This window comes from Dermochelys coriacea, chromosome 2, assembly GCF_009764565.3.
Source record: "Dermochelys coriacea isolate rDerCor1 chromosome 2, rDerCor1.pri.v4, whole genome shotgun sequence".
In the NCBI taxonomy this organism is placed as follows: domain Eukaryota; kingdom Metazoa; phylum Chordata; order Testudines; family Dermochelyidae; genus Dermochelys; species Dermochelys coriacea.
In genome coordinates, this window is record NC_050069.1 from 186,865,902 (window position 1) to 186,879,660 (window position 13,759).

The window sequence follows — 13,759 nt, forward strand, 5'->3', positions numbered from 1 at the left end:
AAAGCCCACCCATTTAGATGTCCATTCAAACAGCACTAAAAAAAAAATGCTGCAGCAAAATGTATTGGCATGAGCTTTTACAATGACAACTTGAAAAAAAAAAGTATCCAAACTTAAGTTTCCTGCTTAAGTACTACAGGATAAATAACGCAGATGTGAAAAAATCCTTTAATGGTACTCTGCTTGAGGTTACTAACACGCTTTTTGCTGCTAAGGTGTATAGCTCTTGAAGCATCATTATGTTCATCGGTAGAGCTTCAGGCTGTTGTACGTAAAAAGCCCTTCCCTCTCATGTGAGCCAGAACCTCTTCTATGGCTCCCACCTGAAGGAGAGATTGGACTTCTTGTTCCAACAGATGCTCGTGAGAAGGGTCAGTGAAGCGGGACAGAGAGAGGGGGTGGGAAGGAGGGATAGATAAAAATTGGATGGTATAACCCAGTTCTATCATCTTGAGAACCCAACGGTCCAACGTGATCGGAGTCCAGGCATCCAAGAACTGGGAAAGGTGGATGGAAAATAATGGGGTAGACGGATCCGTTGCAGGGGCAATAGCAGTGCCAACCTCAAGCATCTTGTCAAAATGAGTGTTTTGATGATCCCGAGTGTCCAGGTCTGGGTTGAGTGGGACCTGCCAATGAAGATGGGGGAGGAGATCTGCATCTAAACCCCTATTTTTCCTCCTATGTTGGTCCTGCCTAGGAGGTGGACAGAAGTAGTGACTTGTCTGTTGTGGCCTGTACTGCTTTCTTGACCCTGCCAGCATGTAAATTCCCAGGAATTTCAAGGCTGCTTTAGAGTCCTTGAGGCCATGCAGCCTATCGTCCATTTGCTCTGAAAAGAGCAATGTTCCCTCGAATGGGAGGTCCTGAAAAGTTTGTTGCACCTTCTTAAGTAGCCCCGAGGACTGCAACCACGAACTCTTCCACACTATCACCACAGTGGTCACTGATCTGGCCTGCATGGACTCTTATGGGAGAAGGTCCTTGAATTTCATCAGACTCCCAAATATTAAAATCATAACAACCCAGTAAGGTTCGCTATGCGGAGTTGAAGGCCCCCTGTGGAAAATGCCTTCTGTCTGAATAGGCCAGTTTCTTTGGTTCCTTTGCCTTAGCCGTAGGAGCCGTCTGTCCCTGGCAGTCCCTCTCATTGGCGACCACAACAAACAGGGATCCTGGGGGAAGGTGAGAAAAAAGGAATTTGTACCCCTTGACTGGTACAAAATACTTGCACTCTGTGTACTTTCCTGTCAGAGGGAGAGAGGCAGGGGTTTGCCACAGTGCCTTGATCGGTTCCATGATGGCATCATTCAGAGATAGGGCCACTCTAGAGAGTCCCACTGGTGATAAGATGTCCAGGAGGTCCTGTGCAACCTCCTTGACCATTTCTGCTTGGACACCCAAATTTGAGGTTACCCACTTTAACAAGTCCTGGTATGCCTTGTGATTTTCTTGCAGAGGTGTCACTAGTGCCTCATCGGGAGAGGAGGATGAGGAGGCTAGGCCAGACTACGGAGCCTCCGTAGGTTCCTCGGTGTCCACCGTGGCCCAATGGGCTTCCTCCCAAGGCTTGGTACCATGCTCAGTACCGGAGTCTGGATCCAGAGTCTCCCTGCACAGTGTTGGGGGTGCTCTCACCTCTGAAACAACAGAGTGTGAATGCTTTGAGGGGGTGCCCTGAGGAAAAGAAAACCCCTAAGGGTTTCAAAGGGCCACTTTATCCTCGTCAAACCTCATTGACCCTGTGACTATGCACCTGGTGGTACCGCGAAACGGGGCAACGGTATGGTATCAGCCACCTGGCAACCCGCGATGTCAGCTATGTTGAGGAGGGGAATACAACCCCCAATGAAGACTCTGAGCTATGGTGCTCAGGGTCGACGCAGTGCTGCTCAGTGCCGGAGATGGTTGATGAGGTGATCTTGTGGTTGATAACAGGGGCTTCCCCCTAGATAGCGGTTACGCCACTGGGTGAGGTTCAGGGTGTGGCTTCCTGCCACAGGTGGCACCAGCGGTGCCAAGTCTTGACCCTCTTGGGATCCTAGTACGAGTAGGGTGAGAAAGTCCTTAGCCACTGTGAACGTCTCAGGAGTTGCTGACACCGCAAACTGACTGGTGCATTGTCTAAACTGAGGTTGCTCTTTTGTAGGTGTCTGAGGAGCTTGCTGTGGCACTGAAGTTGCCGACATCTCTTTCCCTGTCTCCCTTCGATTTCAGCACCAGAAATCTGGTACTCTCTTATTGCTTGTGGTGCTTCTCCTTAGGAACCGGGGATGGTGGTCAGTACAGAGAGTCCTGGGTCACTAGAGGAGCACTCCGCACCGAAGCTGAGGTACTTAGTGTTCAGTCGAAGCGCAGCTCCGAAGCCAGTCTTAAGGCTGCATCCATGTGGAGGACCTTCAGTCAGGCCTCTTGGTCCTTTTTGGTCTGGAACCTGAAGTCCCAGCAGATTTGGCAGTGGTCCGTCCTACTAGCTTTCCCCCAGGCACTTGAGACAGTTCGAGTGAGGGTCGCTCAAAGGCACAGGCTTACCACAAGCAGTGCAGGGCTTGAAACCCGGCAACCAAGGCATGCCCCAGCACGGGGAAGGTAGACAAGCTTGCAAGTTAAGTGCGGAGGCATCCCAGCTATCTAAAACCTAAAACTACTAAAAACTACTCTAACCACTAACTATAACAACTACTATTTACACTAAAACGGGTATGAAAAACCACTAGGAGAGAATTGCCTAAGCAATGAAGGATTCCAGCCAACATCACGTGCAGTAAGAAGGGACTGAATGGGAACGGGGTCAGGATGGCCCTTCATAGAGGGCACTATAGCCGACCCAATGAATACAAAAAAAATTCTGTCAACTGTGCTCAGGGTGCACACAAACCTATGTGGGTAAAGACATGTGCAAGCACTCAAAGAAGAATGTGGTGGCACTGCCTGGTTAGAAAGCAGCTCCCTCCCCTACTCCTCGTTCTTGCCTTTGGACTCACCCTGGTGGGCCTGCCCTGTACGCTTGGTGCTACAAGCCCCAGCCCACAGCCACCTCTCCCCAAGGCTTGCCCTGCTCTCTACACTGCCTGCCATGCTCCAGAGGCAGCACGCAGCAGGGAGTGGCCAAGAGTCTGCCACTAGTGCCCATTCCTTCCCCACCCCTTAAACTCAGGAGCGCAGCTGTGGACAAAGCTTGAGTCACATCAGTGGGCACACGGTGCAGGCTGCAGTTCTTTAAAACTGAGATATTCCTCCAGAGTGCAGTGTGCCAGCAGCAGCTCAGGCCCCGGCCACATGTGTTGACTTTCCAAAGTGCCAGGGAGTGCTTGACCCCCAGCTCTGCCCCAGGCCCTGCCCCCATTCCCCACCTTCCCCCAAGGCCCCACCCCACACCCGCTCTGCCTCTTCCTGCCCAGTTCCATCCCCTCCTCCGAGCGCGTCATGCCCTCGCTCCTCCCCCATCCCCCCAAGCCTCCTGCCTGCACACCACAGAACAGCTGATCACGGTGAGTGGGAGGCGTGGATAGGGTGGAGTTGCGCTGATCCGCAGGGCCCGCAGGTGAGCAGGAGGCACTGGGTAGGGTGGTGGGAGAGCTGATCGGGGGCTACCCACCATTTTTTTTCCTGTGGGAGCTCCAGCCCCAGAACACCCGCGAAGTCAGCACCTATGGCTCCAGCAGCTCAAGCTCCAGGCCAGGTTCAGCTCCAGCTGCAAGAGAAGCAGCTCCCGCCCCTTGCCGCATCAGCAGCTCGGTCTGTGCCAGCTTCTTTCCCGGGCTTGAAGTGACCTGTGCAAGCTTGTTCCCCTTCGGGCTGAAGGGAGGCGGGGCGTGGAAACAGTGCCCACAGATTACAGGAAAGTGGTACAGACCCCAGTGCTGCTCCTGCTCTCCCTGCTCAGGCTGCCTTGGGCTGGCAGCAGGGGCTCAGCAAGTCCTGCTAGAAGGTGGCAGAGGAGCTGTCCGCCCGTGTCACTGTGAGCAGGACAGGATGCTCCTCAGAGCGGACTGGGTGGACTGGGGGCTCAGAGGCAGCTGGTTCTAGCCCCTGAGGCTGATAGTGCACCTGGAAAGACTGCAGACGACAGGCTCAGAGACAGCTTCTTAACAAGAGTGCTGTGAAAGACCAGACGTGCCTACCTTTAAGATGCAATAGAGGTACAGTACAGTACCTGGTTGTATTTTTCTCCACTGCTGCCTGATTGTTCACTTCCAGTTCCAAATGTGGTGTGTGACTGACCAGTCAGTTTGTAACTCTGGTGTCCATATCTTTGAGGTTCTCCTACTGACCTAGGCTTCAAAGGGAGATTGTGGAATCCCCGTCACTGGAGTTTAAGAACAGCCAAAAACCTGTCCAGAAATGTCCATGCTTACTTTGTCCTGTCTTTGCACAGATGGCTGGATTATATGACCTCTTGAGGATCCTTCCAGCATTACATTTGTATGACTGACTGCACATCAAATCAATATCTATACTGTAAAACAGGCAGACTACACACTGAAAATGATTGATTGGTTGTTAGGTGATTAGCTAAGAATATATTATTTCGGAAGGGAATAGTGGCTGCAAGGAAAAAGGTGCAGGAAAGGAATGTTGATAAGTGGGGTGTGACCAGGCATGGAAGTAACATTCTACACTTAACGGTACGAGGGCCAGCTCCAGCTCTTGGAAGGGGCGGGGCCTTGGGAAGAAGGGGCGGGCTGGGGGCCAGCATCCCCCAGGTAGCCCATCCACACTGCCTGGCCCACACCACCCGGGGCTCCAATGGCGATTTAAAGGGCCCGGAGCTGCAGGCCCTTTTAAATCGCAGCCCCGGGGCAGCTGCTCCTTTTTCCCCCATCCCATCAGCAGCCCAAGGGGGTTGCAAAAGGGTCAATGACATTAAAGCATGGTCCTTTGCCGCCACAGCACTTTAATGTTGCTGTCCCTTTTGTGCCACCCCTGGGGCAGGGCCACTGATTGGGGGGAGGGTGGGGCGCAAAAGGGGCAGCGCTTTAACCAGGACCTTAAAGCCCTGCCACAGCAGCACTTTAACATCAGCTGAGTACGGACCGGTACTGCCAGCCACTTTTTTACCTGTACACCATACCAGTTTACTTTCCCCCAAGATGCGACAGCAGCGGTCTTGAGGCATCAGGAAAGATACCTGGTACAGTGATGTGGTCGCTTATTGCCATAATAAAGGTGGCCATACTTGGAATGCAGAACTGAAAAAGGAAATGGGAAGTCATGAGACTCAGAATCTTACTCTGAAGATACAAGGGGCACATGGACTATTCAAAGATCACTGTATCAACTTTATAAATGTTATGTTTATCTTTATGGACGGGCTCATAATTGCATTGCTGGCTCAATGAATAAGCTAAAAATTAGTTTCTTAATGAAATAAAATCACTGGGGTGGTAATTAATGCAAATCCCTTATGCAGGTAACAAATCTGTAGAAGTTTTTTTCCCTGGGGAAATAGCATATACTGGTATGACCTGGTTCAAGAGGCCTTGCAGATAGAGAAACTGAAGCCATATAAAGTTACTGCCCTGACCTAGGGAGAGAATTCACTCACCACTCTGTCCAAGAACTGATAGAAAACTCTGTACAAGAGACAGGCCCTACAGAACAGGCCTGAAATACATGAATTCTATCAGGGTCTCCATGTGGAAAATCGGTGACTGCTTGGTAAGCTAGACCTGCAAGTAAACTGTTTATAATTTGTATTACACGATTTCTCTGTAATGTTTTTGTTCTCAACAAACAGTACTTTGCTTAGTGAATAATGGCTAATTACCGGACTGCAGGTGCTAATTAAAGTCAGACCTGCTGAGATAATCATAATGAATTGCAGAAGTCTGCTGCTTAAGTCCCTGGTCTGGAGGGAGAGACTTGTGAGATCGTGCCACAAGAAAGATGAGACCTAAGTGGGATGCCCTCAAGAAAGGCATGAGAGGGTCAGATGTGCAGTTATCTCAGGAACATGACAAATCTTAAGATGTAAGTATCTGCTAGAAGGAGGACAGGACAAATTATATTTTAATAAGTAGTCCATATACAGTTATGATGCTTTCTTGGGGTGCCCACGACTGAGTCCCCTTGTTACCCTCCTGCCTTCAGTGAGAGACAAGCTTGCTCATGCTTAAATGTGTACCAGCTTCCTGACACCACCAAACTGCTAGCCATGGACAGAATCTCTTTGGGGCAATGTTAGCCTTCACTTTGCTTTGCAGGTCAGCAATAGGTACACCCCCACCCCCGAGCCCTTTTGAAGCATTCCCCTGTGATATCACTGGCTAATCACAGAAATACCAAGTTTGCTATCCCCAAGAGAATAGTGTACACACCAGCTTGTTTGACTCAACTGAGGATAAGCTCCTATATAATATCACAGCACTGAGCTATATTTACAGTGAAAGCAATCATAAGTAAGACTCTACTTAACTTACTATACTGCAGAAATTGTGGATTCCACAATATTAGGCTTCCATAGCAATTTTGACAGCGAGAGCCCCCACTCTCAGACCCCGGGCAGCCAACAGTGGAAAACTGTGGAAAAGTAATAACGGACTTTACTATCACAAATAATAAGGTTCATTGTTACTTTTCCACAATTTTCCATGGCTTATCCACAACTCAGCCTCAATTTTTTGACAATCATACTGCAATTCAAGTAGGGCACTAATCATAAAGTTTGTCATCAAAGGTTAAGACTTAAGAGATAGTGAGTAAGAATAATGGAAACAGAAAGTTACATATCAAACAAAATCAGTATATACTTTCTAGACATTAAACTTAACAGGCTAACTTTCTGCCTAAAGAAGTTTCTCTCACGTCAAAAGTCTTTTACAGTGCTTTCAAACAGCGCAGGTTGGGATCCGGTTATCATGAATGTGATCACATTCCCTGATTACTTCCTCAGATGCAGGATAAAGAGGTGTCCTTTTTGCCTTACCCTTACATTTCTCAAAGTCATTGTTTGTCCCCAGAGTTAAGACGACCCCCCCATTCCCTGGTGTGCTGTCTCCAGAAGGACTTCATATCCTCATATTGACTGTGTATGCTAACAAGGCTTGGCTTCCATTGTGTTGGCTTATGATGTTTAATTTACACATGAACAAAGGCAGAAAGGTGAATATACATCCTTTGTTTTGCAGAAACCGCTTTGTCAACTCTACCTTGGACATAGACTTTAAACTATATTTTCAGTACATACACACAACTCCTTAAATATCAGCTGTACATACATGTCACAATCATTCTGAGGATCAGTATGACAAACTTTTATTAGAGACTTCACATGACATAATTTATGGATAAATACCATGAAAGCAGTGTGCTAGCTATAGTGAATTTGTCCGGCCTGTTAGGAATTGCTGTTTCAGAACTTTGAACCTTTTGACAGCTGGCACTAATGGGCCTCTGGGTCACAAGTTTGGAATGCAACAATACAAAATGAAATTGTTGGAAATTTGTTCTCATATCAAATCTATGCAATTTCAAGATGTGAAAAATATTTATGACAAAAAATGTTGACAAATTGAAAGTTCATACACAGATGTGAAATATTTTAAAATGTATTAATATAGCACACTGTGCAATGTGCTCTGTGTTAATATAAGAGCCAGAGTTCTTCTAACAAGTCTGTAGATGCAAGCTACACCACATTCACTGTGAAGAATTAATTTTTCCCTCAAAGAAAATTCAAGCTTACTTGAAAAAAATTAGTCTAATTTCTTTAAACATAAATTAGTTTCTTTGATGCCACAAGAATAGCAGTGTTCTAGCAAATAGACAAATTTGAAGCATGCATAATATTTTGGGAACAGTCCTTTTAAAACAAGATAGAAAATACAAAGCATTGCGAACATTCTTCCACTTAAAATTAGGCAGGACGTGAGGACACATTGAAGAAAGGCATAGGTTAACCAATGTATGAAGGATGTAGTGTGAACTCAATTCTACTGACACCGTCGCAAAGAATGGCAACTGCACCAAAGTATATATTGACAAGTTAGCATACAAGAAGCGCTGTAATGAGAACTACAACCATGTCAAGTAAGCTACTGAGCTGTCTGTTTCAGGCCAGGTTTGGCTTCATACAAAAATGAAATGTCTTCTGATATTTCAGCACTGGATGTTGTCATTATAGGTGGTTAAAGTTTTATTTGAAATAAAGTTAAACTCAGGTGTGAGCGCTGGGATATTCATCAATTCTTTAAGTACATATTGTATTTTTTGAGCATACACTGTAGCTAACTCCTGACCACTTTGAGCCTGTCCAGAAGAGACAACAACATTCCAGCAAGTCTAAGGCTGGCTGAATTAGCATGAATAAAATCTCAGTCTGCTTGTTCTCTCTTTTCCTTCCCAGTCTGCTTGAACTACATGTAGCACACAGCAACAAAAAAACAGTTACAGGAGGTGTCTCATTAAAATAACTTTTTGAAAGCTTTCATGTTTTCATTTATTTTTAATAACAAAAGAGATTTTATAACAAAAAGCCCAAACAGCCACTGAAATAATTGCATTAAGGACAGAATGCTATTCATTTAGAATATGAAGGTAAGACTGTGTGACAAGGAAAAGTTTTTAGTCTATTCAATATGCAGTTAACAGAGAAGACAAACAATATCTGCATTTTTGTTAGATTGCCAAAAGTTTGGGTTTTTTTGTTTTTTTAAGAATCCTGAATCAACCGAAGCTTTCAAAACATAGTCTCTTATTGCTTTATCTGATAATAAGACCAGATTACCAATGCATAAATTGGCACTTAACAATATAATGTAATTACCATACTTTAAAATAGAGCAAAGCCATATATTTTGCTACATTCTCCATTCAGAATAAAATGTAAGTTCAAGGACTGTCAAAAAATAAAATCAGATGAACTATTTATTTTGAATCATAGACTTACATAAGAACAGTATATTTCATTTCACTAAGCCATACAAATCTAAGCATCGCATTCAAATTGTAACTCTTTATGCACAAGTTAACTAGAATTACCTTAACAGAAGTTCTTTGGGTAACTTTTTGTTAATGAGAGCTTCATCATTGTTTGAGAAAACCTGAAAAAAGAAAAAGTACATTATAAAAAAAAAACACTAGTTCATTAGGCCAAGAAGAAAATTCATGCATTGTCTCTCTTTTTTTTTTTTTTTTAACTCAACAAATTCTGCAAGTTTAGGTGACATCACTATACCTAGTATCTAATAGCCTCCTTTTGATACCCATAATTAAGGCTAAGATTTTGTCACAATTATTTTTAATAAAAGTCACAGGCAATAAACAGGTTTCAGAGTAGCAGCCATGTTAGTCTGTATTCGCAAAAAGAAAAGGAATACTAGTGGCACCTTGGAGACTAACAAATTTATTTGAGCATAAGCTTTACTGAGCTACAGCTCACTTCATCAGATGCATTCAGTGAAAAATACAGTGGGGAGATTTATATATATAGAGAACATAAAACAATCAGTGTTACCATACACACTGTAACCAGAGTGATCACTTAAGGTGAGCTATTACCAGAAGGAGAGCGGGAGGGGGGAGAAATTGGTCAGTCACTGACATCACAGGGTGTCCTCGGATTTCCTTTTTCCTGGTCACTTGCGTTTTCAGCCTGGGTATGGAGCAATGCTATACTCTTGTGGTTGTCCTGGAAGTGGATAACTGTCACTGGTTCACCTTGATTCTTTCAGGTGTGTTGTTCCCCTTCAGTAGCCCTCAGAGATGTTTCAATACGCTTCGATCACAGACTGGTCTCCTTCCTAGTTTGCGTCTAATCCTTTCCCCTGGTACAGTTCTTGTTCCAGCTCAGGTAGTAGCTAGGGGATTTCTTATGACTGCAGTTATATATATTATGCATCCGATGAAGTAGCAGTACTACAGTAGTAAGCTGTAGCTCACGAAAGCTTATGCTCAAATAAATTTGTTAGTCTCTAAGGTGCCACTAGTACTCCTTTTCTTTTTAGGCAATAAACAAAAATTCATGGAAGCCCATGACTTGTCCTAAAAATAACTGTGACAAAATGGGGATGGAAGGGGGTCCAGCACCCACCACTGCTGTGGCTCCAGGGTCCGTGTCCCTCCCCCACCTGCTGGGAGCAGTGGAGTCTCCCTCCGCCTGACAGCTCCAGCCCTGCTGCCCCAGGACTGAAGTGGAAAAGTCACATAGGTCTCTGGAAGTCACGGATGCCATGTCTTACGTGACCTCTGTTACATAATCTTAGCCTTATCCATAACACACACACACACACACACACACACATACACACACTACTTGGTCTGAATAAGGCTGCTACGACTCCTGATTCCATCATGGATTGTTACCCAGATCTCTGAAACCTAGCTAGATAAAGCTGCCAGCCCAATTTTGGCACACACAGGCCAGGTATGCATTGTATGATCCACCACTCTTATAAAAATGAAGAGGAGTATGATTTTTTTCTGTTCTTGCTTGCAATGTGTACTGGGGCAAACAGCAGATGCAAGTTTATTTAAGCATCCATTCCATTTCCTATGGCTCTGGAGCAAGGGTGGCCAAACTGTGGCTCAGGAGCCACATGCGGCTCTTCAGAAGTTAATATGCTGCTCCTTGTATAGGTACTGACTCCAGGGCTGGAGTTACAGGCGCCAACTTTCCAATGTGCCAAGGAGTGCTCACTGCTCAACCCCTGGCTCTGCCACAGGCCCTACCCTCAACTCCACCCCTTCCCACCCCCTCCCGAGCCTGCCATGCCCTCACTCCTCCCCCCTCTGCCCCAGAGCCTCCTGCATGCCACAAAACAGCTGACAGGGCGGTGTGGAGAGAGGGAGGCACTTATTGGTAGGGCTGCTGGTGGGTGGGAGATGCTGGAAGTGGGTGGGGGAAGCTGCTGGGGGGCTGCTGACGTATTACTGTGGCTCTTTGGCAATGTACATTGGTAAATTCTGGCTCCTTCTCAGGCTCAGGTTTGCCACCCCAGATCTGGAGAAAGACTCTGTGGGTGTACACAACCTAAAACATCACATGGAAGATTTCCAGTTTTGAGATGCTGATGGAATTATTATGAATTACTGTCCTTTCAGATGTCAGACTGCACATTGATCACGGTTCCAGTGGGCCAGCCCCTGCTTCCCAGGAAATGATGGACTCTAGATTTTACTCTCAGATCTGAGAGCAACTCCAGCAGGACTGACCATACACTCACCCTCATCTTTGATTACTTCTAACCATCAGTCACTGCTGTTGGGTGGTTATTTTCAGCTCCTTGCACGGAAACATTATAGAACTCAAATATCAGTGCCTGAGCTGCTTTATTGCTTCAGAAGCCTTGAGATTAAATACACATATGTCAGTGTCCTTTTTAGCTGCTAATGTGGTACGTAGCCCATAACACATAATCTTATACTAATTTGTATTATAGCAGCATTTAAAAGAATCAAACAAGACTGAGGCCCTATTAGGCTAGGTGTAGTTCATACAGATAGTAAGATATAATTCTTGCAGCAAAGAACTTAATATAAATAGACAAGACAGTCAAAGAGTGAGAGAAAGAAAGTATTATTCCTGTCTTACAGATGGGGAACTGAAGCACAGAGAAAACCTGAGAACTCAACCCAGATCGCCTGATTTACAGTCTGGGGCCTTAACTATACCACCACTTCATAATTCTATATCTGCAAAATTCTTCCAGAAGAACTGTAACACTAAAGAAGAATGAGGCTGAAAGAATGACATTTCTTCTTGTTATGTAGGATAGAACCACCAATTTACATATATGTGCCACTGTTTTGTTGTATGTAAACGCTGACATTTATTTACCGTTTACCTAATAATTCCCCATATGTCCATTAATATGGGCACACACTTGTTATGCGAATGCAGCATGGTATTTAAGTAAATCAGGCATCAGAATATTTATATATATTTAAAGCAGCTAAAACACATGGCTCAGTACTTCAGCAATTTTTAATTCTCCATCACTTTCTGTATCAAAAAGCCATATCATTATTAAAGACAAATTTTGGGAACTAAGCAATTCCTCTATTAGACCTTAAAAATCTAAAACTTCATTCAAAATTTCTGGCAACCCTGCAAGGAAAAAATACTTATGAGATGGATTTTTTTAAATTTACAGCTAGACTGACAAATTGTACATCACATTTCAGCCCAATGTCATCTATGGTGGCCAAGACATTAATCTTCAGGAATCCTGGTTTATAATGGAAAAAATGTTCAACTTTTAGTATTGCACATAAGAAAGTTAACCTCCATGAATGGTTCAACTACACACGAAGTATCCACTTATATAGTACATTTGTTAATGAAAAGTAAGTCATACCTCAGTCATTCTGTTACAAAGTTTTCTTTATATAATATGTACTAGGTATTCTTGTATGCCTCAGTTGCAAATGTCATATAATATAGTATTGTTTTTGTGGATTAAGAATATGTAGCTGAATGAAAATAGACACTTAAAGTGCTCTTTTACTCTGAAAAATATATTTTAAAAAATCTACAATAATGGTATTATGCAGGGCTCCACATTTGTGATTCAAGGACACCAAGATCAAATCTGCTCACTTTGCAAGCAAAAAAACTTTTTAAAACCTCAAGCTCCCGATATCCAAAAGTCAAGTTAGGCTCTCTTACTCATCCACTGACCAGTAATCCTACCCCAACTAATACATACTACTGGTGTAGTCATGGAACAAGTGAGGTAGAATTCTTTAACTAGAATTTAATTAACTTATTGATGGGAAAACCTGAAGAAAAAAAAAAAGTATTTTGCCTCTGTAAACATGTCCTGCAAACCTAATAAAATCAATTAAGTCAAAGCAGCTATTTTCTTACTGAAATAAACAAATACAGAATACATGCATGATTATTTCTGACTTGGAACAGATGCAATCTGTTAAAATAAGAGATTAAGAATGAAATTATACCCAAGAAAGAAAATGTTGGCCTACAGGCCTCAAGTACTTAGAGCACCAGTTTTCTTTAAAAGACAGTTTGTTAAAGAAAGCCAAAACTACCTAAAAAATTACTCTTGCAGTTTGTGGTGTCAGGATCAGTGCAGCGTCACCTTTAATGTTTCGAAATTTTCATATGTAATAGTTAACTGTTGTATAACAGGAATACAAAAAAATTAAGAAAAAAAGTAACTTTTACAAACTTCAGCTGATATCGATCCCTCAGTCTTCTTCATTCTGTACACAGACATTAAAAACTATGGACTAAATAGAGGCACCACTGGTTTCATGGCTCATTACAACGTGTACTACTGCCTGATAACCATTAATTGCCCAGTTCATTTTAAGTGATCATCTACAGTATGCAGGAACGCCCTGCACTTAATCTGTCCCAACTTGAATTTAGCTTAACCACTCTGGTTAACTTCCCCAGACCTGAAGAAGAGCTCTGTGAAGCTCGAATTCCTAAGAGCCTTTGGATGAATAACATCTGGTCCTGCCAATTTTTCAAACTGGTAAATTAACTGTAATCAATCTGAATCAGAGATAACCCCGTTGATATGATCAGGTAAAGAGTAGAGTTGTCAACTGTGATAGAGAAAGTATGGAGAAGAGAAGGGGCGCTGAGTCACTGATATTGAGATGACATGAGACTACAGGAGCAGAAGTCACCCACCGGGCGGGGCATGTAGGGAAGGAGACTGACTGAGCAGTTGTGGTGGGTGGGAGAGAGACAGGGAAGGAGGGGCAAAAGGATATATCCAAGGCATGGCTGAAAGAACAGTTGTGAAGTTAGGAACAACACTAGGGAAGGGTCAGTGTAGTAGAA

General features: G+C 44.0%; 1 protein-coding gene across 21 annotated transcripts in view; it reads right to left on the minus strand.

Annotated features, from left to right (window-relative positions):
- The window catches only part of FBXL2 (F-box and leucine rich repeat protein 2), a 463,505-nt gene that overhangs the window by 425,023 nt on the left and 24,723 nt on the right, over positions 1 to 13,759 (minus strand). For all 21 annotated transcript variants that reach the window (XR_006279231.1, XR_006279233.1, XR_006279232.1 and 18 more), the window contains one exon: positions 8,983 to 9,044. Coding sequence is in view for 10 of the 21 variants with exons in the window: in XM_038392201.2 (XP_038248129.1) it covers positions 8,983 to 9,044 (62 nt within the window). In the remaining 11 variants the exon portion in view is untranslated. The remainder of the gene's footprint in view (positions 1 to 8,982; positions 9,045 to 13,759) is intronic.